General features: G+C 37.4%; 2 protein-coding genes across 3 annotated transcripts in view; both read right to left on the bottom strand.

Annotated features, from left to right (window-relative positions):
* Positions 1 to 1,928: 1,928 nt before the first annotated feature.
* Positions 1,929 to 9,788, bottom strand: rasef2 (RAS and EF-hand domain containing 2). Its single transcript, XM_065282680.2, has 17 exons — positions 9,349 to 9,788; positions 9,096 to 9,248; positions 7,903 to 7,993; positions 7,554 to 7,649; positions 7,396 to 7,476; positions 5,073 to 5,188; positions 4,862 to 4,930; positions 4,695 to 4,776; positions 4,499 to 4,569; positions 4,179 to 4,353; positions 3,774 to 3,875; positions 3,550 to 3,694; positions 3,337 to 3,418; positions 2,877 to 2,991; positions 2,676 to 2,789; positions 2,451 to 2,527; positions 1,929 to 2,357 (listed from the first exon to the last, which is right to left on the bottom strand). The coding sequence occupies exons 1-17, from the start codon at positions 9,657 to 9,659 to the stop codon at positions 2,255 to 2,257; spliced, it is 1,983 nt and encodes a 660-aa protein (XP_065138752.1). The 5' UTR covers positions 9,660 to 9,788; the 3' UTR covers positions 1,929 to 2,254.
* A 1,828-nt stretch (positions 9,789 to 11,616) lies between these two features.
* sema4ba (sema domain, immunoglobulin domain (Ig), transmembrane domain (TM) and short cytoplasmic domain, (semaphorin) 4Ba) overlaps positions 11,617 to 26,713 on the bottom strand; it is a 62,365-nt gene continuing 47,268 nt past the window's right edge. For both annotated transcript variants that reach the window (XM_065283127.2, XM_065283126.2), the window contains exons 6-15: positions 25,066 to 25,177; positions 24,868 to 24,984; positions 24,329 to 24,486; positions 18,420 to 18,601; positions 17,632 to 17,782; positions 16,963 to 17,173; positions 16,229 to 16,344; positions 15,623 to 15,780; positions 15,285 to 15,373; positions 11,617 to 15,199 (exon numbers count right to left, since the gene is read on the bottom strand). In XM_065283127.2, the coding sequence (XP_065139199.1) occupies positions 14,442 to 15,199; positions 15,285 to 15,373; positions 15,623 to 15,780; positions 16,229 to 16,344; positions 16,963 to 17,173; positions 17,632 to 17,782; positions 18,420 to 18,601; positions 24,329 to 24,486; positions 24,868 to 24,984; positions 25,066 to 25,177 (2,052 nt within the window). In that variant the 3' untranslated portion in view covers positions 11,617 to 14,441. The remainder of the gene's footprint in view (positions 15,200 to 15,284; positions 15,374 to 15,622; positions 15,781 to 16,228; positions 16,345 to 16,962; positions 17,174 to 17,631; positions 17,783 to 18,419; positions 18,602 to 24,328; positions 24,487 to 24,867; positions 24,985 to 25,065; positions 25,178 to 26,713) is intronic.

The raw sequence follows: 26,713 nt of genomic DNA, 5'->3' as shown, positions 1-26,713 counted from the left end.
GGTATATCACTCCCACCTCTGAATTATACACATATTTATAGTAATTAGACAAAAATAGACATAGACAATCAAGTTATTACCTGAAGGAAAAAACTTTTTTTGTATAAAAGATAAAAGTCCCTCCACCTCCCAACTGTCATCCACCTCTGAATTAAAAAGCTGGCAATAAATCTGAATGGGGAAAAAGTTTGTTCACCAACTTTTCTATCTTTCCATAAAATATATAAATTAAAACATTAAAATATTTATAATAATTAAGCAAGGTTCAAAGTATAATAGACAAACAAGTCATTACCTGAAAAAAAATGTGTATAAAAGTTCCTCCATCACTGTCATCAACCTCTGAATTCCATTGATGGCAATGCCTATTTTGTGTGGCAAAAATTGCATGCATGGCATGTTTTAGCAACGTTTCTCCATTTTTCCTTTTAAAGTCTGTGTGTGAAATTAAATGTGTTTTGAGTTTGTCACACCACAGAAACATTGTTTAGTGTTCATAAATTGTTCTCTAATTTAAACACTGTAGTTCAGTGTAGTTTTTGATACGATTTAGCTGTAATTTGAACTAAGGTAATTATTTATTTATGTTCAGCAATCAGAAATAAACTACTCTAAAAGGAATTGATGTTATTGATTCTTTGCGAGGTTTGCCGGAAGCTACATATGTTCCATGAAAGCAGTTTGTTTATTACACTGTTTATCTTATATTGTGTCGATCCCAAACTTGCTCTGCTAAGTCTGATGATGCGAACTCAATGTACACCCTACTGGACGCATCAGGAACATCAAGGTCGTAAAACTGCCTGGGCCGAGACACAGCAAACTTTTGAAAATAGGAACCAGATATTTTTTTCATTTTCTTTTATATAATATGATGCGTTGATGCAGAATTGCAGCAATAATATTAATTCACATAATTTATAATAGTAAAACAGTAACAAGCACTTTTATTTAGTTTACAGTTATGAATGTTTTTTAATACCCAGACATCACAGGCGAGCATTGAATCTTGGGATAGTCAATGCTTATCCATCAAAGAACGCATTTGGTGGCCACATACTGTATGAATGTCTTTTGAATGAGCCTTTGAATTGGGACACCCAATTGGCTTTCGTCGCGGTGACGTGACAGGCCTTAAAATACGGCCTTCAGAGGACGCAGCCTTTGAATTGGGATGCACCCAGAGACTGTGGAAATCAAGTGAGGCTGAGGCAACGCCACCTTACTGTAGTACAGAGGACTTGAGAAGCGCTGGAGCGGTTTATGGCAATTCATTTCACTGGGTTCAAAAAGCGTATAGAAAGTGCTATATTTTAAGTTTCATCACTCTTAGCAGATGTTTAAATCTTCTCTCTTTATTGATGCAGAACTAATGCAACCAAATCAAAAGAAAGCAAACGAGAAATTGGAATTTAAAGCCAAATAGTGAGAAGACGACAGACAAACCATGTACGAGACGGCATTTAGTATTCCTTGTGTGTGGATGGAATTTTTTCTTTTAAGAACATTTAATAGCTTACGGTACTTTTTAATAGTATTTACTTCCCTAAACAGGTTTTGCTCTTCTTGATCAGTATTAACAAGTGTAAAAAAACACAGTCGCTTGTATTTTTATTTCTCATTCAATTTCTTTTACCTATTCACTGAATAAAGTGTAGCTCAAATCGCATTGTAGTTTTTGTTTCAAGAATGTCAGTTTTAAGAAATGGTTTGTTGGCTCATGTCAATTCGTTTAAACTGCCATCCAGTCATTTAAAACCTCTATAAATTCCTATGTAAAATTCCTTTGTCTGTCAACAGACAAAATTACATTTTAAACTCTTATTATGCAAGAAAAGTCACCCATAAGACGACATCAAATGACTCAAGTATTCCAAATCTAAAAACATTTATTTAATACAATAATGTTAGAAACATGTATATGGACATATCCTTCAACATAAATTCAAATAACAAATACATAAACATTTAAATAAACACTGAACCCTGAAGTGATTTGATCATTTGTAGGCAAATGTACTGGTATACATTTGATCAATGTGCTTAAACAGTTAATGAAAAAGACTTTCTAAAATTGCTTAAAAGTGACAATGCATTTTAAAAAAGAAGTTTTATTCTGCCAATATTTTTCTAAAATAACATGAATTTATAAGGTAGAATTAACAAACATTATTTAAAACGTTGAAAGCACTGACTTTAAAACAAATGCAAGGCACTTGAACTGAATTTCTCTGGGAAAAAAAAACAGCTAGACCTAAACTCCACAGCAGTTGCTCAGCGTCTTCCTCCGATTGTAAAGACTCAGCTTAACCTGTGATTCTGATCTCCGGCTCAGTTTCGCATGTTTCTTTACTTCTCTGTGACAGTGATTAATAACAGCTGTAAAGCCTCAAAATACTTGAACATTTGGATTTGTAAAACCTCTTAGAAAGAGGTATTAAAGATCTTACCTTGCTAAATGTAAAACTGCCTCTATGACATTTGTTCCCTCTTTGGCACTTGCCTCACAGAACAGGGCATTGTAAGTCTAATGAAATAGACAGTAGCAGCCATTACAAATCAACATATTGCTTTTTCATTTTATTTAATAATAACAATAATAATAATAATAATAATAATAATAATAATAATAATAATAATAATAATAATAATAATAATAATAAATAACAACTAACCATAGCAAGCTTTTCACCATGGAAAGCAGTCACACAGCTTCCCTCTGGCCTCTCAGCCCTCAAATCCACCTTGTTCCCTATCACACACATTGGGATATCCTCATTTGTTGACTCCTACGAGAGGGAAACATGCTAGTTTGATAAAGCAATATAATATAAAACATTCTGACAACAAATGATGCATAAAATGTGTCGCTGTACCCGAATCTGTTCCACCCATTCACGAACGTTTAGGAAACTGCTTTCAGATGTGACGTCATACAGCAAAAGCACTCCATTTGCCTTGCGAAAATATGACCTAGCAATGCTACGAAACCTGCATTTGAAAACAGAAATACAGTAATAGAGTTTAACTTATGATTTTCATAAAAGACTTGTGAAAATCGATTTGTAAAATATAAAATGAAAACTTAGGTCAACACAAAACCCGAAATGTATCCATCTAAAGTAGCTTCCGTCTGGGTTTAATCCATTAAAACCCATTTAGTGTACTATAGTGAGCACTTTTTACTGTTCATATAAACACATTGAAAAGGCTTATATTTATATAAAAAAACTGTAATGTATTAAGATTCCACTAACAAAAATTTAAGTGTAACCTTTTTAGATGTCAACTATAATTATACATTTTAAACACATCTTAAAAATAAGTATCCTGTACCTTTCCTGTCCAGCAGTGTCCCAGATCTGAAGGTTTGTTTTCTCACCATCTACCAGCATCTTTTTCATTTGAAAGTCAACACCTGCAAGAATAAACTCTGCTTAGTACTAATACTATATTTAATCCTAATACTCTTCAAATGGTAACATTAAATAATAAATATAGTATGGATAAACATTTTTATAAACATATTTGGCATATCCATCTTCATACCAAGAGTGGTTTGTATATCTCCCCTAAATTCATTAAGACTTAGTCGTAGTAAGAAGCTGGACTTTCCTGACCCAGCATCCCCAGCTAACACCAGGCGATACACTGGAGCAAGATCATCAGTGTCATGAACCTCTGCTTCAGTTTGCTGTGTACAAAAAGGCAAAGCACATTGTTCATACCCATACATAGCTGGACAGACTTACAGGAACAGCCGTGTGAGCTACCTTGACAGGAAAAACAGACAGTCGTCGCCGAAGCGAGGAGGTTATTGAGCCAACTGTGCTACGAGCTACAGATCCCATACCTTCAGACTTCAGGTCTGAAACCTACAAGACATGCACATACATGTATACTATTATAAACATTGGTGTACAAGTGTAAAACCATTGATGCACCGAAATTAAAATTCTGGGCTGATACCAAAAATTACATTTTAATTTTTAAAAGATTTTGTACAATTGTATTAATATTAGACTTGTTTAATTACTGAGAGTCTGACTACAATCCATAAAAAAAGTAAGTAATACCAAAATTGGACGAAAATAAAAACTAAATATTTTAAATAATATGATATGCAACATAATCAAATTGAATAGCTTTTTTTAAACAGCAGGTGGTAACTTGCTTACCTCCAGCTCAGATGGATTATAAGAGTCGTTATGATGCGCTGTCTCATGGCTGTCATCGCTGTCATAATCACTGCCTGACATTGGCTCCGTGTCAGTCTGAATGGAAACTCCACTATCCAAATATCTATCAGCCCAACTCTTTACCAAGGCCATGGTGTCCTCTTCATTAACAAAACTAACAATGCCATACAGAAACGTCAGTCACAAGGAAAACAAACTCAGGAGTAAACAAGAAAGCATCTTCAACATTTATTCAGCATTTGTTTCCGACAAGGTACACTGGCAACATATATTGGGTAAACAGAAGGGAGTATATTCACCTGCCCTGATTCATTGTGCTCTGTCGAAGCGGTTTCATCTTCCTCGGAGGAACTTCATTTTTGGGAGAGCGCTACAGAAGAGTAAATATTGGATGATAGTTATCATTAACAAATTAAGTTACAGAAAAGGATGCATTTACTGTATGCATGGCATGCTGGAAATTCAAAGGCAACTCAAAAGCAATTGAAACACTACCCGTCTTTTTGTAGTAGGATTATCTTGGGTGAGAGCAGACCGTAACCCATCATTGCTGTCATACAACTTCTTGTTCACTTCCCTGATGTGGAGAAAAAGAATTTGACATCTAGTGCGACAATATAGCATGAAAACTTAGCAAATGATGAAATAACCAACAAACTTACTGAAGGATTTCTATTTGGCTCGAGTAAGACTGGTATTCCATAACCATCTTTTTCAGGTCTTCACTTTCTCTGTATGATAAAACATCAATACCAAAAGTATTTCAACCTTAACATCTTTAAAAATTACATTTTAGATATGGCAAATGCTTTTACCTAAGGCAGCTTATCAACTTGTTTTACCAACTTGTTAGTCAAGCATCAATATTCTCACCTCTCATGTTGAAGTTTCTGATCAGTAAATGCATTCTTCAATCTGTCCAACTCCACCTGGAGAATAGAGACATTCATCTGAGCTTTCATGAGCGAGTTTCTCAGGTCTTCATTTTCCTAAAAAATAAAAAATAAAAAAATAAACAGGAATTACAACTGACAAAGTCAATATATGCATAACACTTCTTTATAAAATCCTGAGGCTTGTTCTGCCATTTAAAAAAAAAATGTGGGTAATAATAACCAAGGGAAAGCAACCAGACAATGTACTATTCAAATATTTTTGTACTGTATAAACAATTTACATATTTTATTAACAACGAATATAGAACTGCCTACACTTAAAAAAACTGAGTAAGCTGGGTGTAAAAACCTGAACACAAACATATTTAATTCAAATTTTTTGTACTGCAGCAACTTTGACAATAAATTTTATCTTGATTCATAGCCGCTTTACAAGAAATGTATCCTTATGGACCCCTTAAAGGATTAGTCCATTTTCTTACAAATTAAATCCAGATATTTACTCACCACCATGTCATCCAAAATGTTGATGTCTTTCTTTGTTCAGTCGGGAAGAAATTATGTTTTTTAGAGGGAAACATTCTAGGATTTTTCTCATTTTAATTGACTTTAAATGGACACCAACACTTATTCGTTTTAAAAATGCAGTTTCAAAAGGACTCTAAACGATCCCAAAGGAGGCATAAGGGTCTTATCTAGCGAAACGATTGTCATTTTTGGCAAGAAAAATAAAAAATATGCACTTTTAAACCACAACTTCTCTTCTTCCTCCAACTGTGCGACGAGCGAGCGCAACCTCACGTAATGACGTCAAAAGGTCACGTGTTACATATATGAAACGCACATTTGGGGACCATTTTAAACAATAAACTGACACAAAGACATTAATTTGTATCATTCGACATACAACAACGTCAGAACGGTCCTCTTTCTCCACACTTGTAAACACTGGCTGGTCCTGCGACTTACAGTCAGGTGTGACTTATGCGTCAAAATTTATTGACCCACAGGAAGACATTACCATCTACAGCCACGAGAGCGTGCTATATGTTGCTCCTGTAGCCTACCCCAGAACCCCTGAAAAAACTGTTAACTGAAACATTAACTTAAAGGTGACAGAATGATTGAACGGGGTATTTATCCTTGTTCTGTGATGTGACATGTAGACACAATTTTTTTGTTTGGGTCTGTAATGCCTTAGAAGCTTCCTAAAAACCTCTCTCAGATAGCTCTATTAGGGTGGGGGATTTTAAACAAGTGGTTTTGCACCTATTTGGCTCCCCCAACTGGCTTAACTTGCAATCTCATTACTGATTGGCTGACTTTGCTGCCACTCAAAAAATGTAGCCAATTATTTTAAAGAGGAGGGGCAGTTAGATGCCTGTGATGTCATAAGCATCAGTTTTTCAGAATGGGCCGTTTTCTGGCTGACATTTCTAAAAGAGGAATTTCTATGAGACTGAGATGTTTAGCACTTTTTGTATGTTTGGAAATGTGGGTAGACTACCATTATTCAACAAAGACAAGGTAAAAATGTTTTTTTATTCTCTGTCCCCTTTAAAGACAACGGAGAAAGACTTAAGAAACGAAAGCCCCCCAAAAGAATAAACATTTTCTAAATAAAGGCGACCCATATTCATGACGCACTTTTTGACTGATGCGACTTATACTCCGGAGTGACTTATAGTCCCAAAAATACGGTACATCATCCGTGACCTCTTGACGTGATGACGTATTACTTGAGGTCGTGCTGGCGCATCACATGACCGGAGGAAGATGAGAAGTTGTGGTCTAAAAGTGGATACTTTTTATTTTTCTTGCCAAAAATGACAATTGTTTCGCTACATAAGACCCTTATGCATCGTTTGAGATCGTTTAGAGTCCTTTGAAACTGAAATTTTAAACTGCATTAAAACTGTTAAGTGTTGGGGTCCATTAAAGTCCATTAAAATGAGAAAAGTCATGGAATGTTTTCCTCAAAAAACAAATTTCTTCTCAACTGAACAGAAAGACATCAACATTTTGGATGACATGGTGGGGAGTAATTTATCTGGATTTTTTTAAGAAAATTGATTAAGATAAAAGGGACTCAGATACAAAGCAAATATAAAATTATTCTGCAATGTATGTAGCAAGAAATACCTAATAAATTAACTTCCTCTTAAATTTTCTGGGGACCCCCAGGGGGCTTCCAGGAGGTTCAATGAGGTCCCCAGAAAATTTAAGAGAACGTGAATTTATGAGGAAAAACCCCAGTTTGAAAACCCCTGGCATAAAAGAATAGGATTTCTGATTCCTACCTGCATCAGATCTCTAATCTGTGATCTCAGTTTGATGGCATCCTCTCTGGGGCTGGTTAATTTTGACTCCTCTTGATATTGCTATTAATAGAGGAAATGTGAGCATTACTTACACATTTTAGCAAGCAAATATAGAAGCATGCCAATAATTCTCCCACCTTTGTGAGTCGGTCTATAGCTGCTTGCAGGTCAACCAGCTCATTCTCATGCTTGATTTGGAGCACTGCTATAGATTCGTCCAATTTCTTTCGCTCCTGTGTACATGAAACCCAAGAAGAGTGTTTTCGTTTTACGCACAGGCCTGATAAAGATGCATTTACAAGCTCTCATAGAGACGCCTTTGTGCACACAGGAGTCTGGCTGGCACCACTCGCTGGACTACAATAATAAAGGTGATCCTAAACCCAAACCTCAAAACTTTTCCATTTTCCGAAACATAACAACGTGCATGTTATATCATATACTAAATAGAATCATACTGCAACCAAGACTTAATGGACATCTCACCTCTTCTCTGATTCTCGCTTCTGTTCGTGCCAGCTGTTGCTGCAAGTCGTCCTCAATCTCTGCAAACTGACTGCTGGTCAGTTCTTCAGTCCTGTTGACATCAACAAGCAAAGGCACAGCCCTTCAAACACACTTTAGGCATCAAATGCTAACTTTAAAGCCTTTTAACCAAAAGTGGTTTGAAAGAGCCAGTCTAGTTACACACTTTGATGCATCCCTGTGCGCTTACATCAAGATCTCTAAAAAATTGTTTTCTTTCTAGAGCCACGTGTAGGAATATATATAAATTCCTTAAAGGAGTCATCCACTTAACAAGATGGGGCCCATTGACTTTTCATAGTAGGAATAAATGACTAGGGTCAAGTCAATGGGGGCCATTTTTGGGTGAACTACTCCTTTAATAAAGCTACACAGTGTTACCAAAATCATCAAGAGGGTGCAGCTGAGCAAACCTCTGATGAAATAAAAGAAGAAAGAAGGCAAGGCTCCTGCGAACATAAGCTGAAGCAAACAACCTCATGCTAAACACACAGAAAAGCCCTCACTAGGACAACACGAAATGCGTCCACGCCTAGAGAACCACTCAAGCAAAAAATTACGAAGCAAAAAATTAGATCATAGTAAAATGAAGAGAAAGGCAAGCTTAGTAACCTTACACTGATTTTCTATTTCCTCCTTTAAGAAGGCAAGGGCATTTCTAAATATTACAAGGAATACTTAAGTACAATGTAGTAAATAAGGAAGTTTGTAATGATATTATTTGTAGATATATGATACCTAAAATAAACAAAACATTTAAAACTGTGAAGTGCATTTTAGTCCAATAGTAAATAGTAATGTTAATGTGGTACTGGGCAAGGTACTTTCCTAAGTACATAAATGCTTATGCAAAGTAATAATTTTGTGCAATTTGATCAAACAAAACATAAAAATCATGGTCACAAAATGTTTTTACAATGCTGTACTATGATTTCAGTCTTATTTTTGAGATTAAACCGGAATAGACCCTGATATTTAGACCTACATACAGGCAGACTTTTCTAAGTCTTCTGTCAGCATATACATCAAACCTTAATTTTTGTCCGTTTTTGTCTTGGGTATAGTGAGAACACCTTGACCTTGATATCACGGATTTTATCCAGAGCAGTTGTAGAAACACCAGTTTTCCCAGCCCATTCCCAAATGGCGCTCACCTTCTCAGACTGGTTTCCAGTTGTTGATTCTCCAACCTGTGCTCTTTACTCTCAGCCACAAAACTCTTTATGAGATCTTCATATTGCTGCAGTAACCCCTCATCTGATGTGGAGTGAATCTGTTCATACAACTCGCTCAATGAGTCCAACTGCCTGCAGACATTTTGGTCAATAAATATAATATTATAGTTTGGAATTAGTTGTTTTACATGTGAGGTTCACTTGTTAAAATATTTCCCAGAAATGTCAATACCTTCCCAAATAATAGGCCACATCTCCATCCAACGTGTTTTCAAATTGATCCCAAGCACTTCTCTGAGCTTGCAAACTGTCGCCCAACAAAGCCAGATTAAGTGCTTCCGAAACTTCATTAAAACTGGACGAGAAGTCATTGAAATTGATATATCCGTCTCCATCCAGGTCAAACTTGTTAAATAAAGTGCTGATGTGGTCACCAGGGACACTGAGCTCTGTACAAACGTTAGTGAAGTCCTCGTACTCAATCCTTCCCGACTTGTTCCCATCACATGCCGAAAAAAGCCTCCGTAGGTCAGTGCGGTTCATTGTTTCACTTCAAAACTCACCTGAAAACACCGAGAACGAAAAAAGTGGAAGTGAAATTAAAAGAAAAGTAATGAAAAAAAAAAAACCGCTAGATATTAGTGCTGTAGCACACACATCGGCAACAGGTGTGCTGAAAACTCGCTGTGAACTGAAGACAGACAGAAAGCCACGAGCGATTGGATGAGAGGTCCTGTAATTAGAAGTGTTCGACTTCATGCGGCTCTGCGCAGAACGATTGGCGTATGACATCAACGTACCGCGACAGCGAGAGGTTCGTACTGCTCTCGCGGTAATTTGATGCCATTCGTCGATCGCCCTGCGCAGCCCCACGTAAAGTCGAACACGCCTATGATCTTGCTGTTTAAAAGGTTGAGCTCAGTTTGTTTGGCATTGGATAGTATGTGGACTGGAGGTGGGTCAGAGCAGTCCATCACTAGCGTGAGTTACAGCAAACTCGTGTGAATTTGTAATATCTATGCAATATGCTTTTATGAAGGTTGTTTATTATTTTCACACTCATTTCGATGCGGATTTTGATGTCAGTGCCGTTATGTTATTTTAGGTTCAGCACTGTGTACAGAAAGGAGGAAAGATTAAAAAATTAACAACAGGAAAAGAGAGTTGTAGCTATAGATTTAATGTGAAGTAATTTTGCGTTTAAGAATGTAACTTTTAAGCAAGGTTAAGAACGAACAGAAATGTAACAATTTAATAACATCTTAAATAGATTGTTTTAGTGTAGATTAAATAAAGTACCCACATAAACAAGGAACACATTCATATCTCAAATATGAAGCAATATGAAACAACAATGATTCAAAAAGTAAATAAATGCGTAACATTACGTAAAGAAACACTTTTATTTTAACTTTTATTACAGACTTAAATTCAAGAAAAAAATTGCATCTTTAAAATTGTGCCTGACGTCAGTCGCTTGATGAAGATGACATCAGCTGTCCGGTCTTAAATGACATTTGTCTGCTTTCTCTACTAAAAAAATCCAGCAAAGACCAGCATAAGCTGTTAGCTGGTATTAGCTGGTTTAAAATAAAGCATTTTCCTTCTGTACATGACTGTGGGGATGAGCACTTCTGTGCTGCTTGGAATTCTAATTAATTAATAAAAATCAAATATTGCTGCATTGATGACTCAAGAAGGTGTAATTGTTCACATAACATATTGTTTCATTTTAAAATATAAAAAAATGTAACCCTAAGGTGTTTTTCACGTGTAATATTTGTGTAAAAACTATGGACAGAAAAACTGAAATTTCTGTAGAATGACCCAAATATGTTAAATGCATGACTTCAGTGTAATTGACCCTTCAGCTGTATTACCGTACATGTAAGTTAGCAATTGACAATATGAAAGTTAAGAGTATCTTAAATAAACTCCTTAACATTTTTTTCTACATCTTGCTTGCTAACTTGAGTCATTGTGTAAAGAGTGTACCCCGCCTAACGTCTAAACGAAACTGACGTGTTTACCAGTGGTTTAACTTTTAACTCCTGTCACACCCATTCACATAGAGATATCAATAGGAAAATGGCAAGGAAGCTAAATATCCATTTGATCATAACTGGAAAGAGGTTTACGTTGACATATGTTGTATATTAGTTGTTACTTTATTTAACTCTACTAGTGTTGTCAACACGATTACAACAACAGCCTGAAATGGAGGTAAGGTGCGATGTCAATATCTAACAACTGACACATGATGGCAGTATTGTCAAGATTATTTTTCAGCTCTGTTATAGTAGTTTTGTATTGATAAAGTAAGATATTCTTTAGGATAAGTGTATTATATAAAGCATACAGACCTAAACAGACAATATATAGACAATATAGTGAATAAGAAATTACAAGTTTTCAGTTGATTAGTTGTTCTTCATTAAGACCAACATTTAATGATAGACAACATGTGAACTGTGACCAACCAAAAGAATGTTGAAACATATTTTGGGATTATTTCTTTTATTTAGAAAATTAAAATTAAAGTGCTTTTATGTACAATATAATAAAAACAACAAAAACAGTAGTGATGTATAATACAAAAAATACATTTAACAACAGTATTTTTTCTTTACATTGGCAGCAAAATTTACAAATACACCTTTACAATAAAGTTTACAAGACATTAACTTACAATAGTTTTTAGAGCATCTTGGTGTGCCTTTATAAGAATGTATCTGTGTGATTAAGAGTAAAGCAGACTATAGTCCAGTAACTCTTATGTCCGAGTCAGAGAGAAATATGTGACTATTATGTATCTAAACATGAATACATCTACCACTTGCAGGTAGCAGCTTGATGTACAGTGAATTTTTCACATTGTCGACTCTGTAAAACACCACACTAGTGATCAAAATCTTGATGATTTACTGAAAAACATGAGCAAATTTACTTACCACTTAAATTAACTTAGCATAAAAGTGATTTCAGAATATATGTAAATCATACTGATATTATTGTACAAACACATTTTTTTCTTTTTTGTGCTTTTAACATATTCAGTTAAGTGTGTGTGATGTATATATTAGCAGATCTCTGGAGGTTTAAGCACAGTGGAGACATACCCTTGCAGTGGACTGTTGCACAGACAACCATTCAATATACAGTGGTTTGCGACTTTACAAAGTACTAGGTTTATCTACTGTGTAGTCCACCAGAGCAGACATGCATGTGAGGTTTGCTTTCTGTTCACATGTGTTGGAGTCACATAAAGGCTACAAGATTACATTTGTTTTCCTTTGAATTTACAACATCTTTCTTGGAGGCATTCATAAACTCGTCTACTGGTGCTGTCTACAGAATTGCCTGAAGAATAATCAAACCTTTCCACATTTGTGCAAATACAAAAAAATCAAAAAAGTATGAATTCTGCATGAAATCAGCAATATGCTGATTATTTCCCACATTATTTTCACTGCCTCCTCTTACAAATTACAATTATACAACTCTGTGATCAAAGTCATTGTTCACCAGTAGCATCCCCATGCGCAGCTACTTTGATGATGGTGTCAAAGTAAATATCTATCTTTTTAAACGATACATTTAAATAAGACACAATGTTTTTCACAATGTAATGTTGAAACACTTTCAATTAATACGTAACTACATTCACAATACAAATGCATGATCTTAAAATATCAATGGCAAGGAAATCATACTGTATATATTACACGCGCAGGTTGTGCAATATACAGAGCTGCTTGTCTTTGGGAATTTTTACATGAAAGTCATCATGGATGATAATGGAATTTTTTACAAAATCTCATTTGTGTTCTGTACATTTTTTTACATGGATCCTTATGTTGATGCTATGCTATGATATATAAACGACATACATATTTGCATGTCTTGTTTTGTGGTTTCCATTGCTTCGTAGCACCCAAGTATAGCACTGCTTGAATTTGAAATTCAACCACTACTACAATAACGCTCTTGGCAGATGACTATTTATTTATTTAATGGACCAATACGTCAATGCTCCCACCCAAAAACATCTGTTAGCCTGCCTTTGGTGACCCTTAAGGTGATACAGTGAACATGGCACTTTTTCATGGAAAAAAATCTGCTGGTCACATTACACTTTTCTTGAGCACAGATCTCATAGCTTTATATCTTAAAAGTGCCATATAAAGCCTTAACCACATGTGTGTTTGCATAACACAAGAACCTTTTTTCATTCTGTCCACATGCAAATACATCAGTAAAAAGTTAAAATCATGACAATCTGAGACAAGTACACTTTAGAGTCAAGACAACGGCGCTCTTGACAGATCTGTGAGAGATCGAAATGTTTCACTAAAATCTTTTGGCACAACAGACTACCAATTTCGATCAGTAAACAATCAAGAGACTTTTGGTCACTTTGGTTGCCTGTGTATTATTCATTATTAAATGAGGATCACCTATCAAATATGAACAGATTTTGGTTGGGTATAGAGACCCCTTTCATGTCCCCATTTCCGAATTTAGTTTGTCTTATTATGTACTCCTAATATTGCTAATGTGTCTTCTTTGGAGTCATCTACATACAAACCCCACCATGTGGTCTCGATTGTACCTCAATCTCACTTGCATACATTAACGTGTGTATCTCTGAGAAGCAGTGTAAAATACTGAGGACGTGGCATTACTTATTGTACTGTTTGTTAGCTCTTCACATAACGCTTCTCCATTTACCGTAGATTCTCTATGTGATTTGCATAGTATGCCTGCTATGTGCTGAGGTTCTGATGATATACTACCTAAAGTTTTTGCATATATCATCAGGCTTTTGATGTACCAAATGTATCTAATGTCAGGCACTATATTCAGTAGAGACTCTATTATAGACTAAAGTTTGAATCTTCCTATTGTTCACCTACTGCTGGTTCGATTTGGACGAAAACCAGCTCCGTGGGGATGAGATGGGAGCACGACAGGTCAGTGAGCCCTGACGGCATCGTATTGCTTTCACAAAGACTTCGCCAGACATTTAGGACGGACCGGGCAGGTACGCTAGACCACCTGATCGGTGTCTTGCACGCCCACCGTGATTTCAAAGCATACAAAGGCCTTGCGTCCTACTCAACAAGGCTCTGAGAGCTTCACAGGCAGTGACTGATAAATGAGAACAGATCACCAAGACATAATTAGAGGACAAAGTGCAAAATAAATCCCAGTGATGTTATGTAATCCAGTCGTTTCAGTCTGTTCCTCCCTTGGTGCTGTTCAATCACAGGCCACTTTTTTAAACAGTCATTCCAAACCACAGGCATCACCATTTCTTCAGACCTAAACGATGGAGTCTTTGATCTCCGAGCCCAGTCGCACCCGAGGCCGCGGTGACGTCGGCGATATCTCCACGTGGCTCTCCTTTAAGTTCAGCGGTCTTTTGTCTGATTCCGAGAAGCTTTTGCTGTTCTCGGGCGATGAGCATTCGTGGGTGGGTGTACTGCATATGTAGTTATCATTGAGGGTCTGGTAGCCCTTGTGGTCGGACACGGAGGGCGGGATATTGTTGCCGTTTAACGGAAGGCTCTCCGTGTGCTTCCCTGGTATCCGCGTTTTCTTCTGTTGCATGTTCGGGCACTCACTTTCCTTGAGGAAGGGCTTCATTCTGTCACGGTTCCTGTAAATCACGAACAAAGACAGGACCACTAAGGAGAATACAAGTAAGCCACACACCACTATCAGCTCATTCCAATAAGTTTTGGTTTTCTGCGGAGACCACGTTTGTCCAGGCTTAGCTTCCCCTTGGGCCACAAACTGTGTCCGCGAAGGTCCTATTAGGGTGGTGCTTTCAGGCTCTGCTTTGACACAGTAATTGGCCAGAAGTTGTCGATAGCCGCCTTCGTCAGACCAACATTCATAAGTCTCCTCTCTGTCCACCTGGCCGACCACCACTAGACCTCCATCAGGGCTGGGGTAGACAAACCGCTCGGCGGTATTACTGTACTTCCACTGGCTTTTGGCCAAGTTGGAACGTAGGTTACAGGCCAGAACCATAAATGTGTTGGCTGGAAGTTGAATCGGGCGACATGACTGCACACCTGTGGGATACATTTTAGTTACTAACACATCAAGTGTGTACTTGTATACTATATATATATATTGAAATGGATAACTTTTACTAACGTGGTGGAGTTGGTCTTCCAGCACGAGGGTTAATCGCGGTCGTTTTGCACAAGGCAGTGTTAGCATCATCTACATCCTGTTGCCATTGACTAGAAAGAAGAGAGCAAAGATAAGACTTATAATCTAAATCCCAGGGAACACATGTGATACTAAAATGTATATATTTAAAGAGAAAGTTCACCTAAAAATGAAAATACTGTCATTAATAACTCACCCTCATGTCGTTCCAAACTTTGGATACATTGTCAGAAAAATTGCTAACTTTAGCTAAGTTGTTTGTATGCTGACTGGCTTGTAAATAACCATGATGGGTTCTACAGCAACACAATCACACTAACCTCTTGGCTGGAGCATTTCTGATATTCGCACACTGCTTTCCTGTCCAGGCGCAGTAAGGATCTCTGGATAGTAAACACTCCCCACAGCTTTGGTAGTTGGAGCAATTGGCCAGAGGGATTTCAACCAACCCAGAATAGCTGGAGACAAACAACAGTCCCTAATGGAAAAGAAAACACAAGAGAAATGGGACACCTCCTCAGAACAACTACTCCTTAGTATAGCTGCTAACTACAGAAACATACTATTATTGTTCATTCACATAAATATTAATAGATGATAATTACACTGACAGATGTAAAAACACATTAGCTCTGATGATGTCCACTACACATTCAAGCTATGCTATGTCTGAGTTATACACTGCTGACATAGAGACATAGCGGTTTATATACAGACGCTGTTTGTTTCCATCTGCTCGCAGTTCCCCAGGGAGGAAATAAGGAAGCAATTATCAAAGTGAGGATACGGTTTTTAAGGCCTCACGCTTTCTACACCCAAAGAGGGCTTTTAGTCGGCCATGCGTCATTTTGCAATGCATTAAATTCTCCAGTGGGCAAAACAGAGACAATACGGTAAATGATATGAAATTGTATGCGATGAAGTACCTTCTCATCATGCAGCTCTATGTGTTGAACGGGCTGGGGCTCAGGGAAAATCGTCAGCTCCTCTACGATATGCATCTTGCCCTTAACGTTGAGGGCTTTGTGAATTCTGCCGTCATCTGAAATGTGACATGAGACGCTGTAGTCAAGGGTCTGATAGGATGATATCTATGTCTGCACTGATCTGTCAAGTGTCAATTGTGACAAGGAAAGTGGCTAAGATGATAATCAGGATTGCATAAACCATACATTTGCTATGACAATGGCCTTGAATCAGTGGCTTGTAACAATTTTTTCAAACCGATTATCAGAATGATGGATATTTGGCAGATTTCTTTTCACAATGGCCAAAATCTGATGGTTAAAATAGCCCAGGTTTGAAAAAGGATCATTTAAGGTGTAATTACATACCTTCTCCATTAGGGGGCATCACACACCCATGTTTTTGAATAAATGGCAGTCCTGTCTTACTCTGCATGAAAATTGTTTGCAATGAGGACCGGATTTAAATCCCTATCTTGAATGCCTTGTTAAATCGCAGAGTCATGGGAATTTTCTTTTGTATTGGATTGAACTCTCAACGAGGGTTTTTGCATTATATGAACCACACTGGGCTTTTTTCCAAATATCTTCTTTATTGTTTTACTGAAGAAAAAATGTCACCAACAAATCAAATGGCCTGAGGTTGAGTAAATAAGCAATTTTTTATTTTTACTTTAACAGCCTATGTGACTCACCTGTGCCAATGAAGAGCACGTCGTACGTCTGGTGGAGAGCCCGCACGCGGTGCACGGCTAGCTGTGTATACCGTACGTTTCGTTTGAGCAGCAGTGGCTGGCTGCGAATCACGCTATCCATGAGGAAATGGTCCTTCACGAAGTTCAGCACTTTATCAGGCATGTGCAGCGAAGAGGAGATGCCCTGCGACCGAGCAGCGTTGGTGATGCACTACAGGAAACAAAGAGGGAAAAATACAGACACCTCTAAACAAACGTATCATTGGATGACTATCCAGCCATGTAATGTAAAGGCAGACTGCATGCACTGTGCTGAAACTAATGCAACCTTTAGCACAAATGCTGTTCAGTTCAGATTGGAAATGGAGAGGCATTGTACCTCTCAGGTGACCTAAACACAAACAAGCTTTGGTCTAGACATCAACGTCTGAGAATAAAATTTGCCTGCTGGAACTCACATTCGCAAATTCTCATTACAAGTCAACCGATCACTAATAAACAAGACGTGGTTTAATAAACATGATGTTCTAGCCCTCAGCAAAAGGGCTATTACCATTTTTATTCAATCAATGTATTATAAAATTGCTGGGGTACAGCTACAATTGAAAATTTATATTTAGAGTAATCTGAGTCTATTACTGTAGGCTCAACATGTTTTATGAAACGTACCGCCCCGGGTCTTGGTTCTGGTACTGGGTGGTTGTATGTGTACCACTGCTGGGTCTCCCGATTAACCTCTCGGTACCGGCCATTAAACGCCTCTTCAACCTGCTCCATTGTGAATGCGCATACAGCCGAGCTCCCAGAAGCACCTTTGTACCTGCACACATTACCAAAATGTGTTAGGTTATGTGTTCCCATACGCACAATTACCACAACGTATAATAACAGCTTACGTGACTCGTGCCCTAAAGAAACAAACAGCAGCTCCATGAAATCTGCACACAAGATGCAAAACCTGGCTTCTTTGGATTTAACCTGAGCCATCACAGATGTGTGGGAGCACACAAGAAATGGGCTATTCTGAGACGATGCAGTCTCGCTGTCTCTTGCCTGTCCGGTAATTTTTGCTTCTATTTTAACCCATGTTAATGCATTCAATCAATACCCATACGTTTCAATCTAAATACAGCAAAAGGAAGAGTTTGGATGAGTGACAGGCATGAGAGCAAACTTAATTTCTCTTTTATTTTTTGAAAGGTTTAAGTTTACAAAAGCACAAAAGACTTAAATGGGTCACAGGTCTGTTCTAACAGGATTGCGAATAGCAGCCAAAAACAATTATAATTACAAATTGTGCAAAGTTATTTCAAAGTAAAGCTTCCAATATATTTGTGCTGTACAAAGTACTTCATCTGTCAATTGGAGTTACATTAGCCAAACTAGGTCATTAAGTAAAGCCAGCTGAAAACCACTGTAATATTGTTTGTTTGTAGTGATACACTGAAAAACATTACCATTGGGAGGTGAAGACTCCATAAAACACAGTACTTTTCCAAGACTCTTCACTGGGGGTCAGTACAAACATGTCCTGGATGATGTTGAAGGGAAATCCATCATCAGGCAGTGAACACAAGAGCTGGGCTTTCAGAAATGTTGTCCATTTCTTCTGAAGAACCCTCTCTCCACCTTTATCACCCTGTGACATAAGAAACACAAACATATGAGTTTTCATCCTGTTGTTTAACTTGTGAAGCATTGCGGTGTTATCACCAAGGTCATGGCTTCAACTCCCAGGGTAAACACATACAAATGCCATATGTGACCCTGGACCACAAAACCAGTTATAAGTAGCATAGGTATATTTAAAGAGTTTTGGTTCCAAAATGCAATATACTGATTTTTTATTAGTTATCACCAAAATCAGTATTGTGAAAAGTCAGTATTAAAAAGTCAATTCTTATTTTTTATGCAAAATCCGATATCCGTTGTGTTATTCTGTCATCTTTTATCCTTTTTTTTCATACCGCGACTAACGCCAGTCCTCCTTCTCTGCAGAATGCAATAAATCCGCTTAACCAATCACAGCGCACCATTCCAAGCATTGTAAACAATAATGGCGGCGCTTTAAATACACACGCAATACTAGTTTATTCTCATCTACTTTGTACTACGTGTTCAACAAACAAAATTTTTGATGGCATTGATAAACCTGTGGTGGTTTTCTGTGGCGGGGAAGAAATGTAAGCCATCAAAATCAAATAATTTATGCGAGAGGCACTCGGGCGAAGAAAAAATGCTGGCTGTTGCTTGTTTTCACACAACAGCATCAAGCTTCTGTCATGCCAACACATTGATCTCAGGGGATCTTATTAAAACCTTTCCATTATTTTTCTCAAAGTCAATGAAAATCGAGCAGGACCAAAACATTTTCCAGCTGATCGCTGTCAAAAAAGTTCAGCAACGACGTCCCAAGTATAACAGCAGAAATGACAGTGTTCTTAATATGACAAAGTAAGTCTTTTGATTAATTACAATAATGTTTTGATTTTTAATCGGTGTATACCACTATTCAACTAAATGAATATAACATGGCAAAAATAAATGTACATTTATATATTGATTCAATAGATTTATAGCATTTTGAAATAAAAAAATTCAGTTTTTATAATAAATCTTTGAAAATCTTAAAATTTTAATGTTATTATAACCTAAAGATGCTATGTGAAAGTTTGTAACAGAAAATAGTGGTTTTTAGCCTGTCACTTTCTTGGTATAAAAAACATGTTTTTACCCAACTAAGTCAAAATGGAAAATGGCGTTTTGGAACCAAACTCTTTATTTGTAGCAATAGCCAAAAATACATTGTATGGGTCAAAATTATACAATTTTGTAAATTTTCTACCGCAAACATATATGAAAAATGTATTTATCATTACTAATATGTGTTGCTAAGGACTATATTTGGACAACTTTAAAGGAACACGCCCACATTTTGGGAATTAAGCTTATTCACCGTATCCCCCTGAATTACATAAGTCCAAACATGCTGGGAACTATATTCTCAGAAGGCGCGAAGCACTGCTTCGCCTTCTAAAAATATAGTTCCCAGTATGTATACTGTTAAAAGATGGCTGTGTCTAATATGACCTTGTTATTTGTACAGTGTGACTATACAAATCACAACACATAAATAGGAAAATGTCTGTGTTATTTTTTTACTTATTGGGAGCAGTATGCTAGCTGGAGTCATTCACTTCCAGTCTTTGTGCTAAGCTAAGCTAGTGGGGGCTGCGTCAGACAGAGTTACAGCACGCATGGAGATGAGAAAAGAATGTATGGAATTATCTCATTCTGGGGGATACGGTGAATAAGCTAAATTCCCAAAATGTGGGTGTGTTCCTTTAAAGGCAATATTTAGATTTTTTTGCACACAAATAGATTTCCAAATAGTTGTATCCTGGGCAAATATTGTCAAATCCTAACAAACTATGCATCAGTGGAAAGGTTATTTATTCAGATGATGTATAAATCTCAATTGAAATAAAACTGACCCCTACCACTGGTTTTGTGGTCCAGAGTCACATATGTATAAATGCAAATGGTTATTGTGTGGAAATGTGCACTAATCTTTTGACTACAAGGGGGAACTACAAGCCTCAGCCAACATCAACAAACTTTCACATCAGCCAACCCAATAGAAAATCACATATGACTATTACAATAGCAGCATTCTGTGAAATATGTAACATATTGTCAAAATAAATAGAGTAAATATTGAATAATCAGTGACAGCAGAATGTCTAATCTAACAGGCAGTTTACTGTTAAATAACAACTGGTAAAGTAACATTGTTTATGAGAGACACTGAGATCTTAAACTGGACAAGGCCTCTAGTTTCTATCACATGTTGTGCATTACAGTGCAGTACAACAGTATTTATTCTGATTGGGGCCCTGAGGCTATAAAGGCTTTGGTACTTCCAAGCTTCTCAAAAAAAAAAAAACAGACAGAATCATTCAAGGGCCTTAACGTCTATCAGAAGAGAAAACACGGCCAGTTATAAGCACAAACCCATTAGTGGGCTATGCTGTGCATCTGTTTTCCATTTTAACACAATAACATAACAATATGAATAGGAGGAAAATGCAAAAGGGAAAATCTGACTTCATAACTATAACCTTCAATGTAATATTTTGTTTATACAAGTTTGTAAGATTTGTTATATTTATAACTATTACCGTTAACCTCATGGTACAAATTGGTTGCTCCTGTATCTAAAAGACAAGCTACTAAAAAGAAGCCAGTATTTATCACAGTAAATGACTGAATATGCATCAACCAACTATCTCTTTTACAAGTCTCAAGTTTATGACAGTGGTTCTAAAATGGGAGGCCGACCCCCTTGGGAGGCATGATATGGTGCCATGGGGGCCCAGTTTTATGATGTATTTTATAAAATACATTAATTTATCATAAATTAATGTAATTAAATCTCAGAAAAATAACACTATTAAAGGTCACATTCTTTCTGATCCCATTTTTTAAACCCTGGTTAGTGTGTAATGTTGCTATAATAGCCTAAATAATACCTGTAAAATGATAAAGCTCAAAGTTCACTGTCAGGCGATATATTTTCCTTAACAGAATTCGCCTTTCAAAGCCTACAGCGAACGGCCGGTTTGGACTACAGCCCTCTACTTCCTGCTTTAATGACGTCAGTAGAACAATTTTTGACTAAACTCCGCCCACAGGAATACATCAGTCGCCAGCTAAGCTAACGGCAAGCTAAGCTGCTGTCAAATCACAACACACTAAACAAACTACACAATCAGAACTCGATACATATTTCTGAAGGAGGAACTTCATAGAACAAGGAAGACATCAGCTGTGTTTAGGACAGTGAAAACACTGTAACATTGTAAACACAATCAAAGCTTCAAAAACACAGACAGAACGGGACCTTTAACCAACAGCACTACATTGTATAATTTAAAAGGTTTAATTTGATTCAGATTTCAAGTGTGAGATGAACTATATCGTCATTATTTGATTTGTTTCAGTTATAGGTACTGTATGGTACATTGGTCTCTCCAAACTGGTTAAAAACCAAAAGTGGTCTAATGAAAAAGGTTGTTTCTATTGAAAGAATGAAAAAAGCTTTGTGGAGAAACATAGAGTGAAAAATTAAGAATAAGGGAGATGAAATGAAAATGTTAAGTTGAACCTTCACAAACAAATAAAAAGAAAGATCAAACCCAAGACAAGAAAGAGAGATTTATTCAATAAAACTGATAAATGTTAAGTATAAATGGATTGGACTGACTATCACCGTTACGTAAAGCCCAGATCCCAAAAGTACTGTATTTATTCATCTATCTCAGCTGCTCTCCAAAGAAAATGAGCTTTCCTGTCATTATAATATTATTGTAATTCAGCACTCTGAACAACGCCTTCGACTAACAGCAGGACAGCAACAACACATTCCAATAAAATCTCGAAAGAGTACGACCACACATCATTGAACAGCAGTGTAAAAGAGTTGAAGCACTGTGAACCTACAGCTAAAGGTTGAATTACACTATAACTCAGACACCTTTAAAACAAACACAGACTAATTTCAGCATGTCAGTGTCACATGAACCAGTTTATATAGAGTTGCATTTATTTACTTTAGTTTTAAAGGAATAGTTACGATTCAATCATAACTTTACAAAGAAATCTCCACCTCCTTTAAGAAAGTATTGATTTGCCACAAAAGGGCATCAGCGTCCACATATCTCGTTCAGCTCAGATTGGAAATCAAAGGATTACAGCAAATTAAAACTATATTATGGTGGTGCTTCTGATGTGTGACCAAACCCCGGGTCTGTTCTGACAAAGAATGAAATATTGCAGGGTCTGATATAAATCACATTTTCCACTAGAATCTAATCGTCCTTGCAAAAGCAGACCAATATCCACATTTTAGCGTTGTGTTGGAGTTAAGTTAGCAGCGAAAGGGGGAGAAACAAAATTTAGAGAGCAGTGAAATTTAAATCATCTTTTCTTACTTTGAAATGTAGACAAGAATGCAAAATGAATCTTGCAGACATTGCACACTGCTCATGCACCGTTCAAAACAGACAGGGTCATGTTTTTAATCCAGCTGGCCGAGTAGAAACTCTCTTAAGATTCAGATCACTCCTCATGCACAAACGCTCCACTGCTTAAACTGGGTTTGAGGAGAACGGGCAAGCGATGTTTATTCAATTTCAAAAGTCAAAGATGTGATAGAAAAGGACCCGTGAGCAAAGCTTTGTTCTGTCACATCCCAGAATTTGAGATGATTAAATCCATCACTTTGTTTATTACGTATATATATATATACGTTTATAAAAAAAAAATACAGAGAAAGTCGTGTCACAGAAATAATCATTGCATTCCCATTCTCATGGCTGGTTTCCAATAAAACTAGAATATAGGCCATTTAAAAAAAAAAGGTTTATTGTTTAAGCACTGGATACAATACTATAAGCAGGCCAGTCTCCCCTGGCATGCCAACCGTGCACCTGCCAGCAGGCATTTCATGCAGCCTGTCTGACAATCTATATTAAAAGCCATAGTTTAAGCATAAAACTGTATTAAATATAAGCACAAAATCAGCTGAGGTGATAAAGACGATAAACATTCTTGTTAAAGCTGGTAATAAGGACAGAAATGAATGAGCTACATTGCAATCAATACATCTATTCATCTTATCTCTTAAATGAGTTCAAAAATAGAGAGAGAGAGAGAGGAATTTGTGTGTTTATGTCTGTGTGCTGTGCATTTTCAGCTGCACTTAACTGGAGATGAATGCTAATATTTGCTGAGCAGTGATAAGATTTGAAGGTGGACTAAGATATGGCAGAGTCTTGCATTGAGGAATGCGTCCTCGTAATACAAACCATCTAATCTTTCACCTATGTTTGCAGTGTGACGCATGAAACCATCACACCGACATGTAAGCACATGTACACACTACTCCCTGTGTCACGCAAACATGTGACACTGCTTGTAAAATCCAGGTTAAGCTTGATTTCGCTTTAATTTCAATCTTTGGCATGACTTTACTAAGATATCAAGAATATATTTTCATTGAATGCTCTTTACATGATTTTATGCATACAACAATAAATCCCAAATAAGATGACTTTAGTTGGGCTTTCACAGCAAGGTCATGTGCGGTATATAAACGTGCAAATGTATTGGCATGTCCTCTACCTTTTTTGTCTAACTTCAATAAACATGCACACATGCTACAGTATTCACTGATTTAGGGGTGCGTATAAATCGTGTATGTACATGTACATGCATGTGTGTATGCTTTATTGCCGCAGGGGGATTGGCCCTCATCCAGCCCCTTTCAACATACACATGCTGTTTCCATCGAAGCGGCCCTCACCTTACACACGCGAGCGATGCGTGACACAATGGTGTTGTCAAAGAAATCAAACTCCTTTCCCGCTTCACTGAAGAAGAAGTAAATCTTATCATCGTCGCCCACTGCATTGCCTTCGGGCAAACTCTCCTGAATGTAAGCTGAGCCCACAAAGGCTGGGTCTGCGGGAATAATAAAAACAAGCGTCAATCCGAAACTCACACCATAATACTAAGTATACTAAACAAACATGCTTGAATACAGACACTGGTACGATTTTGATATATAATATCAATATTTGTCATTATTATTAGATCTTTTGGGACAATAACAAGATTGATCATCGTGTTAATGCTCTTTATTGAATATTAAACTAATGCTCTTGTTATGTAGTTAAGTTAGCCGAGTATAAGACTGTAAATGGACACTAAATTGATTTGCTTAGCTCTCTTGTCTTACTTTACTGGGATAAATCTCCACTGTGACTGAGTCAAATCCATAAAGTGAATGAATTAAAGAATGAATCGAGTTTGCTGATAGCACCAAAAGCCTGTGGATTTTACCTTGAAGCCAGTTCAGTGAGTTTTCCGTCTTTAGGGCTGTGGCCTGCCCAAGGCTTTTGTAAATGATGGGTTCATTCCCTTGAAAGTTACTGACAGTGCCAGTGTACAGCTCTCCATCTGTAAATCAATCAACATTAGCAAACAATAACATTGAAAAGAGAAAAAAACATGCCACGGACATACTGTTTTAGCACGTACCAGCCATGATGGCGGTGGACTTGTATTCAGGGTTAAAAGGGCACCTGCTTCGACCATCTTCAGTGACTATCTCATCCTTTTCACCACGCACCAGGGAAAAATCGGACGTATTCTGAAAGAGAAAACGAAACAGAGATGTTCTCGTGAAGACAGCATGTACTGTGTCATCCGCTGACTGTCCTGACCGCTTGCCGGCTGTGCAGATCTAAACAAGGACCTTATGTGGCTGAACAGAACTTTATGTTACCGAGATAACCGAGGGCAGATTTCAAGTACAGGGGAAAGTTTGCAAAGCAAGAAGATGTACTATTGACTGTGTGTGGGCCAAGGACACTGACAGAGGAGGAAAAAGAGGTGGACCCCCTCTAATTTATTCACAGTTTGATCGTTTATGTCTTTATAGGGGCATAAAGGTAAAATGTACATCTGCAAACCATTTTCAACTGTCTGTGGAAACAAACGTTTTGTGAAAATGAAGCACACTATACTCAAGTGCTTCACATGGGATGGTTTCATTTCTCATTCATACACTGTCAGAAAAATGATCAAAATGTGTACCCCAGCGGTCAACAGAACTGCACCCTTTCAAAAAGTACACCTTTGCACCTAAAGAGTTCATATAAGTACCTCAGAGGTACAAACTGGTACCAAAGAGTGCATATTTGGTACCAAATGTAGACATACAGTATATGTAAATATATTTGGAACATATTAGGACATTTGTAAAGGGTACTGCCCTTTTTGACCATCTTTTCTAATAGTGTACCACAGAAGACCTAAAGTGCAGTGTAGGACCTTTAGCAGCATCTACTGGTGAGACTGTGAATTGCAAACAATAGCTAATGGTGCATTCACACCAGCCGCGGTAGAGGCGGCAAAAACGAGCTATTTGCTCGTAGTTGACGCTTGAACATTTTGAGTTTACTCACTTCATTTGCGCGTGAAATTCTAGTAATTCGAGACATTCAAGTGGAAATTCGCATCATGGGAGGTGCTTCTGCGACTCCGCTCCCTTCCTGTAATAACATCACTACTACAGCAGGGTCCTGATTGGTTAACGCGGTAAATTGGTAAATCCGCCAAAGTTCAGATTTTTCAACTCACGCGTTTCCTGCGGCAACGCTCAATTCACGCAAAACGCGGCATATGCGCCCCACTTCCACGCTATGCCTGCCGCACCATCCGTGCTTTCTGCGCCATTCATGCCGCAGGATGCCTATTCACATCTTTACATTGACTTAACATAAATCACTTGCGCTTGCCGCCTCTACTGCGTCTGGTGTGAACACCACATTAGTCCACAGATCACCCTGCTTTTCGAAATGCACAGTGAAGCTATGTAGCTGCCACAGAACAAACATGTAAACGGCGGAGTAACAAAACGCAATCTATAGAGCAGTTTGTCTTGCAGTTTAATGCTACTGTAGAGACATGACAGCGCAAAATGGCGACTTTGGGGATCCGTGGTATATGTAGATAAAAACGACTCATTCTAATACAGTACATTTTGTAGGGTCTTTAAACACCACTGATAATATAGTTATCTAAATTATTGTTATATTTCTGTCAAGAGATCTTTCTAAAACTCCCACATTGCACCTTTAATCGAGATCCCACTTGTTTCTGACAGTATACGGTATGTATATAC

This window comes from Paramisgurnus dabryanus, chromosome 9 (assembly GCF_030506205.2).
Source record: "Paramisgurnus dabryanus chromosome 9, PD_genome_1.1, whole genome shotgun sequence".
Lineage (NCBI taxonomy): Eukaryota > Metazoa > Chordata > Actinopteri > Cypriniformes > Cobitidae > Paramisgurnus > Paramisgurnus dabryanus.
This window is presented reverse-complemented; position numbering and strand designations above follow the sequence as displayed.